This window comes from Sus scrofa, chromosome 7 (assembly GCF_000003025.6).
Source record: "Sus scrofa isolate TJ Tabasco breed Duroc chromosome 7, Sscrofa11.1, whole genome shotgun sequence".
Classification (NCBI taxonomy): domain Eukaryota; kingdom Metazoa; phylum Chordata; class Mammalia; order Artiodactyla; family Suidae; genus Sus; species Sus scrofa.
The window spans coordinates 31,999,830-32,015,626 of record NC_010449.5 but is presented as its reverse complement, the minus strand read 5'-3'; the positions used below and the strand labels follow the sequence as shown (position 1 = coordinate 32,015,626).

The 15,797-nt window shown below is 48.1% G+C and overlaps 1 protein-coding gene across 1 annotated transcript in view; it reads right to left on the bottom strand.

The window, feature by feature from the left end:
* PNPLA1 (patatin like phospholipase domain containing 1) overlaps positions 1-15,797 on the bottom strand; it is a 38,078-nt gene that overhangs the window by 10,047 nt on the left and 12,234 nt on the right. The window contains exons 2-4 of the mRNA XM_021100036.1: positions 3,734-3,966; positions 1,731-1,796; positions 89-298 (exon numbers count right to left, since the gene is read on the bottom strand). Coding sequence (XP_020955695.1) covers positions 89-298; positions 1,731-1,796; positions 3,734-3,966 — 509 coding nt within the window. The remainder of the gene's footprint in view (positions 1-88; positions 299-1,730; positions 1,797-3,733; positions 3,967-15,797) is intronic.

Genomic DNA, 15,797 nt, shown 5'->3' with positions numbered 1-15,797 from the left:
TGAACGGGCCCCATGGCCTCCTCATCCCCCACAGCCCCCATTAGCCTCCCCGACTCCCCTTGCCCCCCAAGTCACTCCTGTTTCTCACCACCAGGTCTGGGGGGAACAGGGCATGGGTCATCCTGGTGATGTTCTCCAGGGAAAACTGGAAGGAGCAGTTGAATATGCGGAAGTCGTGGAAGATGGCGGGGCAGTCCCGTGGGCAGATGTCCTGCTGCCCGCTGAAGGTGGAGATGGTGATGTTGTCGGTCCAGAAAGAGCAGGGCTGCATGTTTGTGAAGCCCCCATCCATGTACCGCTGTGAGGGCGGAGGGGGTGGGCAGAGTTAGGAATGCTTACCTGGGGTCAGAGGTCCCCTCCCTCACTCAGGGGATTTAGAGATGGGTCCCTTGATGCAGAGGTCCAGGTGGTGAGCCGTGTCTCCATGCTCTATTCCTGCCCTGTCTCCCCTCTGTCATTGTTTGGTTTTGTTTTGTTTTTAATGGGCATACTGAGGGCACCTGGAGCAGGGATCAAATCCAAGCTGCAGCTGGGACCCACACAGCAGCTGCAGCAAAGCAAGGTCTTTTAACCCACTGCACAGGTCAGGGAATCGAACCTGCCGTCTTTTTTTTTTTTTTTTTTCCCTTCTTAGGACCGCACTAGCAATATATGGAGGTTCCCAGGCTAGGGGTCAAATCGGAGCTGTAGCTGCCAGCCTACATCACAGCCACAGCAACATAGGATCCGAGTTGCGTCTGAGACCTACACCACAGCTCAAGGCAATGCCGGATCCTTAACCCCTAAATAAGGCCAGGGATCGAACCTGTGTCCTCACGGACACTAGTTGGGTTCTTAACCCACTGAGCCACAAGAACCCCCCTTTGCCATCTTAATGGTGCTGAGGCTGGGGCTCCCAGGCCCCTGAGGGAAGAGGGCATCCATACTCTGGACCAAGTAGGAGCAGAAGCCCCTGTCACAGTCAGCCCTCGTGGAGGCCCTCAACAGCTGAGGGCAGGCCTGGGGAATGGAGCCCACCCCATGGCCTTTTGAGAAGGTGTATGTGTGGCGAGTCTGAGCAGGTTGTGAGCTATCCTTCCTCCAAATTGCCCCCGGTCCGAGTCGCCTCCCTCTGTTGAGGTCGGACACTTCTGACACCCACCAGATGGCCCCTGACCACCACGTGTCCCCCTTCAAGCACCTTCCCCTTCCGGGCTTCTATTTCCTCAGCGATGAGCAAAGGACCATGCGAGGAGGCTCGACTCTCTGGGCTGCCTGAGAACTACATGGACGACATGCATCAAGGGGTCCATCTGCTAGCTGATTCCTAATCTCTGGATCTCATTTTCCCTTTATATAAGATGAGGAAGGAGCAGGGGTTAAATCCCACTCAGAGTGTGGTCCGTGCACCAGCAGCACTGCGCCAGCTGAAGCTGGTCAGAGGTGCAGAGTCTCAAACCTGCTGGATTTTCCCACTGGGAAAATCTAGCAAAGCTTGTGAAGCCTTGACTTGCCGGGGCTCAGTAAAGGGTTGGCAGGTCCAGAGAGAAGCCCAACCTAGGCAAGGAAGGCCATCTTAAAGCCCCAGAAATCCACCTACACTGGGAATTCTGAGTAGGAAAACACAAGGAACTTTTCAACTCTTGGTTTTCCCACTGAATTCTGAGCCTGTCCCTCCCAGATGTGGGTCACAGGGGCTGTGAGGCACCCCTGGGTCCCAGCTCGCCCCCCTCCCACACGGAAGCACTTACCACACCGCGGTAAGTGGGAGGAATGAGGCCGCAGTACACAGGGACAAAGCAGCTGCAGTACAGGGCCTGTGGCGGGGAGAACAGGGCTGAGATGCCTGAGGCTTGGGGGCTGGGTGGGGAGGGCTCACCCTCAGGCCTCTGGGCCCCACCAGCCTGGCCCCCCTTAAACCCAAGGTGGAGGCACTGCCCTGAGAAGGGGAGCCCCAAGTTCAGTCCCTGGCTGGGCCCTTGGTAACCTGCTTGGTCAGTCTGGGCCAGATGTCTGGGTTTTAGAGGGAGAGACTGGCCTCAGGTTTGATTGTAGCACTAAATTTGCATGAATCCAATGGGATCCAGCAACCACTAATGTGTGTCTGGCCTGGGCCTGGAATCAAAGGAGGGTGGGATGACCATCCCTGGGAATGCTCAAAGAGGAGGAGCAAGCAAGAGACAGTTCGTGGGGTGACAGATGCCATGATGGAGGTAAGCATGGGCACTGCGGCCCCAAAGGAGAAGCAGCCAACCCAAGGGTTGCGGGGCAGGCAGGTGATGAAGGAGAGTTCCCTGGCAGGGGTGACTGGAGTCTCACCAAGCAGGCGAAGTGGGGTGGGGAGGAGGGGAGAGCATCAGAGGCAGGAGGCGCAGCAGGTGCAAAGGCTCCATGGGTGATTTGCTCTGGTTGGCCTGGGCAAGAGTGGGAGGTGGTGGGAGAGGGCTGGGCAGAGAAAGTCTGGGGGCTGATGAGCCCAGGGACATATGAGGTGACTAGAGGGGGGGCCCATGCCCAGTGTCTGTTCATCCCAGCTGCCAAGATCACGGCCATGCCAGTGTGGGGAAATGAGGACACAAGACCTCGTATTCAGAGGAGGGAAGGGGAGTGGAAATGTGGGTGGAGGGTCATGCAGCTCAACCTCTTTGTCCTGCAACAAAACCGGGCATGGAGTTCCTGCTGTAACACAAGGAGATTGGCACCCTCTTGGGAGCGCTGGGATACAGGTTCAATCCGTAGCCAGGCATAGCAGGTTAAGGATCCGGCATTGCTGCAGCTGTGGCTTAGGTCACAGATATGGCTCGGATCTGATCCCTGACCCGGGAACTCCATATGCTGTGGGGCGGCCAAAAAAGGAAAAAAAAAAAAAAAGAAGAAGAAAAAGAACTTATTTAAAAAAAGAAAGAAAATCTGGCATAGCCACATAACTCTCCCGCAATAATTCATAACTAAAGTTTATATAAATGAGCTTAGAACAGTGCCCTGTCAGAGTCCTCTTCCCTACGTGTTAACTCATCTAGTGATAACACATCAAAGGCCAGTGAAAGAGGGGGCAGAAGGGAAGCCTTTCCCACAAACCAGGAGTAATTCAGGGAGGACATGCCACAACCCAGGCCCTAAGGGAGCCACGGTGATACATATGGGCCTCTGAGAAGCAGCAGGATTAGTGCAGAGGGCCAGGCAGAGGCAAAAGGCGGGGTACCAAGGTTGAAGTGTATAATGATGACCAGGTCTGATTTGGTTTTGGCTTTTTTTTTTTTTTTTTTCTTTTTAGAGCCATATCTGTGGCATATGGAGGTTTTCAGTCAAATTGGAGCTCAGCTGCTGGCCTACATCACAGCCACAGCAACACCATATCCGAACCTTGTCTGTGACCTACATAGGTCAGGGCAACGCCAGATCCTTAACTCACTGAGCGAGGCCAGGGATCGAACCTGCGACCTCATGGATACTCGTCATATTCATTTCCGCTGACCTACGACAGGAACTCCTGTTTTTGGCTTCTCTGTGTCCATCTCGTCTAACAGTGCGCCCGACACAGAGAGATAGATGTCAGAAGGGTGACGAGAGAGAAGAACTACGGAAGCAGAAAATGGAAGGAAGGAAGTGAGGCAGGCAGGTGGATCAAACCAGAGGCCCCGCCGGGCGAAGCAGGACCCGCCTCTCTTCAGCCTCTACTCCCAGGCCCCGCCCCTCACTCCCGGGCCCCGCCCCACCCCTGATCCAGCCCCTATTCCCGGTGCCGCCCCCTTGCCTCGATGAGCTCTTCCTTGGACGTATACTCTGAAACCACCACACTCTCTCCATCCTGGACCCGCGTGAGGGCCACATGGAGCCTTCCCGTGGTGACCTTGTAGGAGTCCTCAGGCAGAACATCGTACAGAAACTGCCTCATCATCCGTACCATCTTACAGGACAGGGACAAGGGCCCCAGGAAGTATTTCTTCACCTCTGCCACAGCCACATTGAGGACTCTGAGGTACTCATCTGGGGAGAAAGCAGAGGTGAGCGGGTGGTCAGCAGCCCCTGTGTCAAAAAGAGGTTGGTGGTGATTCTGCCATCTCATCCTGGGAAAATCTAGAACTCTGACACCAAGAAGGTCCCGGGCATCAACCTGTCAATCTGCACACGAAAGCAAGGCACAGAGCAATGAAGTCACTGGCTCCAGAGGAACCAGGGTGTCAGGCCTCCTTTCATACTGAGGGCAAAGGGCAAGGGGTGGTTTCCGACCACAAATAGCTTTCCTGTTACCATGCATGGAAGTCCACAGCCCGACTGCATTCTTTGGGTTTTAAGAGACTTTTTGCCCTACATGTGTTTCCCATTAAAACAGTGATATAGTTGAAAGCCCTCACCAAGTGACACTCTGGGATGCTTGCTTAGTGCCTGCTACGTCTGTGGGTGGGAGTGAGTGCTGACTTGAGGCAGGAGAATTACAGGGAAGAGTGAATTTGTCTTGAAACCATTGCATCACCTTCCTTTTAAGGCTCTGGTACAGGCCTGGGAGGGAGAAGGCCTTTGCCTCCTTCTGAGAGAAGCACAGCCTGGGCATAGAAGGGCTTACGTGTGCCAGATGGGGCTCAGAGGGCAGATGTGTCATCCAGGGGTGTGGGCTGAGGAAGGTATAACCTATCTTACCCTCCACAATCCCCAGAATTCCCCCAGAGGAGTTAGGGTAGTCTTTTAATAAGAAGTTTAATCTGACTTAATAAGAAGGTTAATGAATCTGACTAGGAACCATGAGGTTGCAGGTTCAAACCCTAGCCTTGCTCAGTGGGTTAAGGATCCAGTGTTGCTGTGAGCTGTGGTGTAGGTCGCAGACATGGCTCAGATCCCGCGTTGCTGTGGCTCTGGCATGGGCCGGCAGCTGTAGACCCCTAGCCTGGGAACCTCCATATGCCGCAGGTGTGGCCTTAGAAAAAACAAAAAGACAAAAAAAAGTTTAATCACAGCAAATACTGTGAGGCAGCTATTTCTTTTTCTGTTTTTTCTTTTTCAGTTGTGCCCACAGCATGGAGAAGTTCCCGGGCCAGGGATGCAACCCAGGCCACAGCAGTAACCAGAGCCACAGCAGTGACAATGCCAGATCCTTAATCTGCTAAGTCACCAGGGAACTCCTAAGGCAGGTTTTTCTATTCTCATTTGATTGATCAGGAAACCAAGGCTCAGAGGGATAATATAACTTGCCCAAGGTTAACCATCTAGTAAGGGGACAAAGTGGGATTTTAACCTAGAGTGCGTGACCCCAGAACCCATATTTCTTCGGCTATGCTAAGCTGAAAGCTTTCGGAGCTGGGTTTATACCTGCTTCTTGCCAATTGCTGCTAATTTCTATCTTGTGAAAACCCTCTGAGAAAAGCAGAAGCAGAAATAACTCTGAAAAAGACTAATTTTTTTTTGCCACGCCCATGGCATACGGAAGTTCCCAGGCCAGGGATGGAACCCAAGCCACAGCAGTGACAATGACAGATCATTAACCTACTGAGACACCAGGAAACTCCTGACTGCTAATTTTTTTTTTAACAAAAATTCAACTGTAAAACATCCTATACAGAAGACCTTTCTCACAATTAGTGTCAAGTGGCAATGGCTACTTGGGGAGTTGTACGGTCATGAGCTCTCTGCCACTGGAAGTAACCAAGCAGAGGAGGGACAAGCAACTCAGTCAAAGAACTTATCAAAGGGATTCTGGCATGCGTAGTAAGGACTACCCATGATTCCTTCCAACTCTGAGATTCTGGGATTCTTATGGTGGCCTGACAATAAATCTGAGAAGCCATCACAGTGGACGTTACTTTCTTATTTACAAATAGAGCATCTGAAGCACAAAAAGGTTAAGTGATTTACCCAAGGTCACACAGCAATTTGGGGACAAACCAAAGCTGGGGACTCTCTACTACTCTTGCATTTTCCCCATTCGCAGATTAGTCCTCACTAATCCTGTTGGCAGATAGGATAAGGAGTTTCAGTATCAATTTACAGATGTAGAAATGGAGGCAGAGAAAAGCTATGGGCCTTGCCTGAGGTCAGACAGCCAGGCAGTGTTTGTTCTGACTCTGGACCCCACCTTCTTTCCTTGTGTGTTGAACTGATCCCAGAGGCTGAGCAAGCCTGAGTTGCCATGGTGACGGCCTTTTCTCTCCAACATTCAGATTCTCAGCTGCTTGTATGAGTAGTAGGGACTGACCTCATCAACACAGCGTCTTAGCCATCATGCCTTTACAGGGGCGGGTGCTCCTGGTGAGCTGGGAAGGTCCTGCAGGTTAAGCAAGGTTTGATTTACCAAGTACCAACTTGTACAAACCCTATTTTCCCTCCAGGGAGGGTGACAGCCAACCAACCAGTAGGTTATGAAGCAACTGAGCATATGGATACCAAAGTGTTGGGTCACTGAGTTCTTGCCCACAAGACCAGTCAGGATGGGAAGTCGAATGGGGCAGGGCTGTTTTGGGAATTCTTCATGAGCAGCTTGAAGTGGCCTCACAAGGGTTGGTGGCCTTTCCCACAAGGCCTCATAGCTAGAAGCACCTGCTTCAGCCCATACGTGCCTGGACTCCCAGCAGGAGGCGCTCTCTGGGACTGCTGGGAGAAAATGCCTTCTCACTGCACAATAAATACATGTTCATTGTGGAAAAAATTTTTCCTTAATGCAGATGAGCAAAAAAAACCATTTAAATGTCTTGGAATCCCGCCACCCAGAGATTAACATTTGGTTTATGTCTTCCTAGACTATATATTTCTTACTTATAAGAGTATTTAGGAATTTCTGGTGGCCTAGCAGTTAAGGACTTGGCGTTGTTACTGCTTTGGCTTGGGTTCGATCTCTGGTCTGGAAACTTCTGCATGCCATGGGCACTGCAAAAAAAAAAAAATATATATATGGAGTCATATTAAATGCACTATTTTAACTTGCTTTTTTCACCTAATAATAAATCATACTTTTCATATAATAAATCATATCACACCTATAAGTACCCACTTACAACCTAATTTACGAGCAGCATGGACAGCTACTGTAAGGTTATACCATTATTTATTGAGCAGGTCCCCAACAGAAGTTAGCTTTTTAGTTTCCTTGGTTTTTCCAAACAATGCTGCCATGAATAATCTCTTGCTAAATTCTTTGCCTCTGTCCTGAGTTATTTTCCTTAGGCTAATTCCCAGAGGTGGGAATTCCAGGTCAAACGTATGAATACGTAAGACTTGTAATACTTATTTAAATCGTTGCTTTTGAGTATTATCCATTAGTAGTCAACTCTTAGCTATTTAGGGATGATAATGGGCGAACAGGAACAAAGTAGTGGCCAAAATATCATGGACCTCTTCTGTATACTGATGTCTGAAAACTACGCCTAGCTGGAAATTACAGGGTGGTCAAGGAGGAAAAGGAGGCAGGAGATTGTCTGATTTCTCCCACTTGGGTACCCAGTTTAATGCTGTCTCTCCCTGCTTCTCTTCGGGTCTCTCTCTCTGTGCATCTCTGTCTGCAGTCTCTCTCTCCTTCTTTGTCTCTCTTTGTCTCTTCCTCTTTCTTTTGTCTCAGAGAGAAGCAACTTATCTTCTGGTTGCACAAGACTCTGTTGGTAGAGAGTCAAGTGTTAAGCATAGCAATTGCTGGGTGTTGTGAGGAGGGATAAATTTAGCTTGCTTCTTTATGCATCTCTGTTCTTTCCAGCACCTTCTCCCATTTAAAGGCCCCATTCCGGCTGTGGAGAAAAGGGAACCCTCCTGCACTGTTGGTGGGAATGTAAACTGGTACAGCCACTATGGAGAACAGTTTGGAGATACCTTAGAAATCTATACATAGAACTTCCATATGACCGTGCAATCCCACTCTTGGGCATCTATCCGGACAAAACTCTACTTAAAAGAGACACGTGCACCTGCATGTTCATTGCAGCACTATTCACAATAGCCAGGACATGGAAACAACCCAAATGTCCATCGACAGATGATTGGATTAGGAAGAAGTGGTATATATACACAATGGAATACTACTCAGCCATAAAAAGAATGACATAATGCCATTTGCAGCAACATGGATGGAACTAGAGAATCTCATACTGAGTGAAATGAGCCAGAAAGACAAAGACAAATACCATATGATATCACTTATAACTGGAATCTAATATCCAGCACAAATGAACATCTCCTCAGAAAAGAAAATCATGAACTTGGAGAAGAGACTTGTGGCTGCCTGATGGGAGGGGAAGGGAGTGGGAGGGATCAGGAGCTTGGGCTTATCAGACACAACTTAGAATAGATTTACAAGGAGATCCTGCTGAATAGCATTGAGAACTATGCCTAGATACTCATGTTGCAACAGAAGAAAGGGTGGGGGAAAAAATGTAATTGTAATGTATACATGTAAGGATAACCTGACCCCCTTGCTGTACAGTGGGAAAATAAAAAAATTATAAAAATAAATAAATAAATAAATACACAAATTTGATAGGAAAAAATAAAATAAAATAAAGGCCCCATTCCAAGCTGTAGGCTGAGGGGTCTGAGTCCCCCAGTGACCACAGCAAGATGGCAATTTACGAGCAGGACTGGAGGAAACTCAAGGTGGGCTGCTTCCACCCCCAGCCCACACTGGCCACTTTCACTTCTGCTCCCCCACCCCAACCTCCTTTCATGCCCTTGAATTTTCTAATTTGGAGTCTATCTCCCAAACCAGGGAGATTCTCTGAGGCTCTCCATGGCCTGCCACTGCCCTGTGCCCACCAAATACCCTTCAGAAACTTTGCTCTAAGCTGGGAACTCCTCAAGGGGAGGGACACACTCACCCAACCTCACACAGCACTTGGTGAACAGTGTGTGACCAAAGGAAAATTTAAAAAATAATAATAAAATAAAACAAGCGATGGAGATGCTTACAGGGAAGAACTACTTGACTTAATTACCCATTAAAAGCTTGAAGGCAAGATGATCCTGGATAGATGGATAGATAACAGTAGGTAACTATATTGATAAGTAGGCCAATTCACCAGTTTTATGAGTCTATTGTGCCAAGAACTTCAGTAGAAAAATAAGGCCCTGTGGCTGAAAGGTTTTGAAGGGCATTTGGAAGCCACTCCAAGTCTCAGCCACTCAGAGATTCTTTTCTGTAACCAAATCCATTTCTTGGAAAGAGCCCAGCTTTGGAACCAGGGAGATGTGGTTCAAATCCCAGTTTTGCCACATACTATCTGGGTCATCCCTGGCAAATCAAATACTTCTTCCAGCTTCAATTTTGCCACTGATAAAATAAGAATAATAATAGTTATCTTGCTGAGCTGTTATGAGTAAAACAGTTTTTTAAGAGCCTGCACACAGTAAGTGCTCAGTATTGGTTCTGTCAGTATACTCTATATGACCATGGACAGGGCTTCTTGATATTTCTGGCTTTCAGTTTTCTCATCTGAACAGGGGGACAGTGATCCTTGCCCACATCTTCATCAAGGTGTGCTCAGGCTGTTTCAGGGCATGGTTGGGGGTGGGTTAGGTGTAAAGTATTTTAGGCACATTTTGCAGGATCATTCCTTCCCGTTGAACTTAGGGAACCCCACAGATTTAGTAGGAGAAGGGAGCTTAAGTAAAATCATGAAAGGAAGGAAAGAAATATATATTTTTTTGTCTTTTTAGGGCTACTCCTGCAGCATATGCAGGTTCCCAGGCTAGGAGTCAAATTGGAGCTATAGCCGCCGGCCTACGCCACAGCCACAGCAACACCAGATCCCAGCTGCATCTGCGACTTACACCACAGCTCAGGGCAACACCAGATCCTTAACCCACTAAGCGAGGCCAGGGATCAAAACTGCATCCTTGTGGATACTAGTCAAAATTCGTTTCCACTGAGCCATGACAGGAACTCCAGAAAGACATAATTAGATGTGCGTTTATCTTATTTATTTATCTTATTTATCTTATTTGCCTAAGGCTTCCCCCTTCGTGAGGGCAAGGATGGTCTCCATCTCATTCGTCCCTTTGTCCCTAGTACTTGATATAGTGCATGGAACATGATAGGCAGTTAATAAACATGGATGCCTGCATGGATAATGAGTAAATGAATGAACCCAGAAATCAAGGGAGGACATTGCAGCCCAGAGAGAGAAACAGCTATTCAAGGTGACCCAGAGTATAAAAACAGAGGGCTTCTCTTCCCCTCCTCCACATAGCTTCTCTGCTAAGTGTTAAATCCTAGAAAGAAGGGCACACTTGGCAGCTGACAATTTAAACTGCCAAGGATCCTGTTCACAGGGTGCCCAAATTAAGCTGGCTGTGCAGGATGAATCTGCGATGGAGGATGGGACTAGAGATCCCAGTCTCCTGCAGACCGGTAGCCTAGCAACAACTTTCCAGCTCAGCCAATCATCGCGAGGCGCCTCTTGCCGCCAGCCCCACTCCCCCAGCTGCGGGTGAGGTGAGCTCCGGGGAAGCAGGGGGCTCAGCAGCCCCTGGAGAGGCGTTGGGGAGCAGAGTTGTGTTCCCAGGAAAGCTCGCCATTCTCCAAGTCCCTGTGTGAGACCCTGGGAGTCTACTGCTTTTACCTGGTCCCTGATTGTGGGCTGAATTATAGGCTGCATTTTCCTGTGGGGATATCTTGATATCTTGACTGCCTGACTCCACTACCATAATTATTATTAGTAGTATTTCTAACAACATTCGTTTACCCAAGCAGGTTTTCACACTTAAAATCTCAGTTTATCCTCACAAGACAGGAGCCCCTGGGCCTAGAGTAGGGGCAGACGATGGGGGAGGGGGGGTGGTTTATTTGCCATCTTATTTCTATATCCTAAACTATAGGAGCATTGAAAAGTAATTTTAGCTTAAAGCTGCAGTGTCACCACTGGAAGGTCCATAGAGACCCTCTGGGGCAGTGATTTTTCAGTCTGGAAGCCTTTGTTCAAAAGAAATCTTAAATGGAAACCCAGTATATACAACAATTAAAAACAAGGCTGTTCTGGGTTGAAGGCAAGTGGGGTCTTAGGTCCTGCCCAATCACCCCAACTCAGCCTAGGAAGGAAGGCCCTGAAATGCCTAAGGATCTAGGAGCCTAGGTCAAAAATACTAAACCAGACTAACTCTCTTTTTTTACAGTTAAGAAAACCCAGCCCAGGATAAAGGTTAAGCTCAATAAATATGGATTAATGGCTGACTGGCTGGCTGGCTGAATGGAGAAATAAAGGATGGATATACCCTAGGTCACACTGTCTACGTTAGCAGGAACTGGAATTAGAATATATGAGCAAACTCCCATTTTCCATCTTTGTTCTGAATGCATTATGGGCTTTAGCCAAAAGCAAAACAACACTGACCTAGTAAGCACTTAAAAGAAACAAAAACTGAAAACAATATCTTTTATGGATAATAACAATCTTCCACACAGACCTTTTTCTAACCCTGAGAGTTTACCAAAGAGTTGGCATCAAAGGGTCAGAGCATCTTATGTCAGGTTGCTATGGAAACAGCACTGCTTCCCTCTGGTTCATCACCTGGACTCCTATCAAGATGCTCATGTAGCTTTTTTCCCAGGGCCTGGGGCCTCACCCTTCCCTGTGTGTCTCTTTCCCAGGATCCAGGCACAATCCCCACAACGTTCCACTGAAGGATGTACTGATTACCCAGAGATAAAACAGGCAGAGAGCATGTGTCCAGAAAGTTCTCTGTAACTTTGCAATGTCCTCAGGGCCATTGTCCCTGCTCTTTTCTCTCTATTTTCTTTGGTGGACCCAGAGGTCCTTTGGGGTTCTGTTCCAAGGTAGAAACCAATACTGCCCCTCTCCAGGCTGTGGCTAGTCCTACCCTACAGACTCTCCCTGCACTGCTGAGGCGATGTTGGGATAATGCAAAGCCGTGAACTAGTCATCCTCCAGTCTTTCTGGGTGTTTGGTCAGGGGGCCTCCAGGTGAGCCTCTGCTATAAAGAGAAATGGCCATCTCCAGAGCATCTCCTCATTCAGGATTTGCCCAAATGAGGGCACCACTGCAGAGGAAGGCCCAGGCCTCTTCTCTTTCAAAACCACGACAACTAAAGTTCACTTCTGCGGACTGGTGGTACTCACTGCCCCCACTGTCCAAAACTTCAGCTGGTTGGGTCTGTTACCTATGCCTCTTTCCATCTATGTTACAAGTTCTCATGAACCCACCCTGCTGTTTACTGCTCTTACTGGCTGCCACTCTGTGGTACCTTTTTGGTACCAGGTGCTGTGCCAGGCTTCGAGGGCTCATCGTTTCAGTTAATCTTCATGACACTCCTCTGACGTAGGTACTATGATTATTTCCTCTTCATAGATGAGGAAATGGAGGCTCAACCAGTACCTTGGTCAAGGTCACATGCTGGAAAAGAGCAGAGCTGGGCCTCGAAGTTGTGAGAGCCCTAAAGCCCTAAATCCACCAGAGCTTGCTGCCTACACGAGGGACACGCCCTTCATCTCTAAAGCCTCCAGTTCCCATGGGGGTAGAGGGCAGGCGGTGGGGGAGTGGTTTCCACAAAGGCTCCCAGGACTGCATTTCTAGGATTTAGTTGAAGCACATCTCCTAAGGGCTTAGATGTCCCTGGGAGACAGGAAGACTCTCTCTAGAGCAACAGAACTCAGATCACATCTTCAAACGTACGCTCCTCCTCCCGCACACCCAGGGCCCCTTCCCAAGCCAGGCCAGTCTCTGCTCTCATCAGTAAACACAAAGTGCACAATCCCACTTTTCTTCCCACTGCACACATTTCTATTTATTTATTTATTTATTTTACCATCTATGCAGACTTCATAGATGCCCACCTTAAGATCTGGGCCTCCTCGGAGTTCCCGTCATGGCTCAGCAGTTAACGAACCCAACTAGTATCCATGAAAATGCAGGTTCGATCCCTGGCCTTTCTCAGTGGGTTAAGGATCCAGCGTTGCCGTGAGCTGTGGTGTAGGTTGAAGATGCAGCTCAGATCCCGAGTTGCTGTGGCTGTGGTGTAGCCAGTGGTTATAGCTCCAATTGGACCCCTAGCCTGGGACCCTCCATGTGCTGCAGGTGCAGCCCTAAAAAGAGAAAAAACAAAAACAAAAACCTGGGCTCCTCCTTAAAGCCTTCCCTGATCAACCCCACTGTCAGCTCTCTCTCTCCCCCCCTGCCATCTGTACCCTTTATTTCCGGCTGCCTTGAGTGGCCTGTCCTGTCTCTCTGGCTAACACATTCCTTGAGGACAGGATCTGCATCAAGAACAACTTTCTCCCCCATTATTGCTTAGCTCAGTGTTGAACACTTAGTAGGTATTCAGGAATGAATTAGGACTTCCCACTGCAGTGCAGTGGGTTAAGAATATGACTGTAGCAGCTCGGGTTGCTATGGAGGCATGGAGTCAATCCCCAACCTCAGCTTAGTGGCTTAAAGGATCTGGCAATGCTGCAGGTGCAGCACAAGCTGCAGCTGTGGCTCAGATTCAATCCCTCGCCTAGGAACGTCCATATGCAACAGGTGCAGACACACACACACACACACACACACACACACACACACACACAAAACGAATGAGTCAAAGAGCTATTTAATGTTCTGTGCCTTGTGGTGGGGCAGGTTAAGGATCTGGCATTGTCACTGCATGGCTGTGGTGCAGGTTCAGTCCCTGGTCTGGGAACTTCCACATGTCACAGGTGCAGCCAAAAAACTCCACTATTTAATATTCTATATTTCTGTTCTGTTCCCCATTATACCCCCACCATTTAATCCAGTACCTGCCCTGCTGTAGGGAATTAATGAATGTTTGCTGTATAAATTAATAATAAATAGTAAAAAATGAATGAATGAATTCAAGGAGGAAATCCAAGAATGTCTCTCTACTGGGCTGTTGACATTTTTTCCAACTGGTGGTCAGAAAGGTGGAATTCTTCAGTGACACAGCCAGACTTGGGGCTGTGAGGGGGCAAACCACAGGGCAGTTTGCTCTGTTAAGCCTGGTCCTGACTCCTGCCCCCACATCAATGGACACAAGACCCTGAGCTGGGGTCGAAGAGGAGATTCTTCTTTATGTGGTGGTCTCAGGAGGACAGAGTTGGGTTACCCTCAGGTTGATGGGTCAGCTCCTAATTCAAATGAGAGCCAAATCAGTCTGAAGATGTATCATTTGCTGGTTTTTTCCCTTGTAGAGTTGGAAATGGAGCTCAGTTATCTTTGCTAAATTTGATCCCAAAGTGAGCTGGTCTAAAATGGATCCACCAGATGTGGATCCTGAATTGGATCCTGGGACAGAAAAAAGATATCAGTAGAAAAACTGGTCAAATCTCTGGTTAATAGTAATGCCAAGTTAACGTTAATGTCTGAGAGTTGGCAAATGTACTCTGGTTGTGTAAGACGGTAACGTTAGGGGAAACTGCGTTATAGACACATGGAACTCTCTGTACCATCTCAGCAACTTCTCTGTAATCTATAATTATTCCAGAATAACAAGTTTATTTTTCAATTATATTTTCAAATGGTTTTTCGTGCTTATAAGGAAAGGACATTTTATTTATTATTCTTTTTATGGCTGTACCCACGGCATATGGAAGTTCCCAGGCTTGGGGTCAAATCGGAGTTACAGCTGCCAGCCTACCCCACAGCCACAACAACGTTGGATCTGAGCCACAACTGCAGCCTACGCCAAAGCTTGCAGCACCATCGGATCCTTAATCCACTGAGTAAGGACAGGGATCCAACCGGCACCTTCACAGACACTACGTCATGTTCTTAACCCGCTGAGCTACAATGGGAACTCCCTCTGGCTCTGTTCTGTTCTCAAGGAAAACCAGCAGGAAAATAGCCACAGCAACACCAGATCTGAGCCTCAGCTTGAGGCAATGCTGGATCCTTAACCCACTGATCGAGGCCAGGGATCGAACCTGCATCCTCACAGACACTATATCAGGTTCTTAACCAAAATAATAAGCTTATTATTATTAAAGCTAAAAAACACCCATGACAGTGTGTTTGACAGTCAGTGCCTGCTACTTAGCAGGGGCTCAGTTAATACCTGCTGGTGTTGGGGGGAATGAATGAATCATAGATCATATGTATGAGCTGCTTTTCAAATAGATGTTTCCACTGTGTAACCAACACATTCAATTATGATTTTCCATTCAATTCTTCTCTGTTAGGGAGTCCAAAGGATTTGGCGGGGGGGAATAAATCTTTGTCCACTTGGTTGGAGAGGTTAAACATAGAAAACAGAAGTTTTTCTGAGTGAATTGAAAGATATCAATTCCAATGTGGTAGTGGAGTTACAACCACCACCACCGAGGGATGTCATTTCTACAGCTTTTTTTTTTGGCTGCACCTGCTGCATGTGGAAGTTCTGGGCCAGGGATCAAACATGTGCCATAGCAACAACCCCAGTGACAACACCAGATCCTTAACCCGCTGCACCCACAAGGGAACTCCCTCTACAGCACTTTATAAAAAAGGTTTCTCTTGAGTTCCCTTGTGGCTCAGTAAGTGAAGGATACAGCATTGGAGTGGTGCAGGTTCGATCCCTGGCCCAGGAACTTCTACATGCTGCATATGCAGCCAAGAAAAAGGTTTCTTTGCATACATCATGTCATTTGATCTCCCTTTCTTTCTTTTTCTTTTTCTTTTTTTTTTTTTGTCTTTTCAGGGCTGCACCCATGGCATATGAAGGTTCCCAGGCTAGGGGTCGAATCAAAGATATAGCTGCCAGCCACAGCCACAGCCACAGCCACAGCAATGCCGGATCCCTAACCCACTGAGCAAGACCAGGGATCAAACCTGCCACCTCTTGGTTCCTAGTCGGATTCATTTCCACTGCGCCATGACGGGAACTCCTGATCTCCCTTTCTTAATTGCTTGGCCAATGGA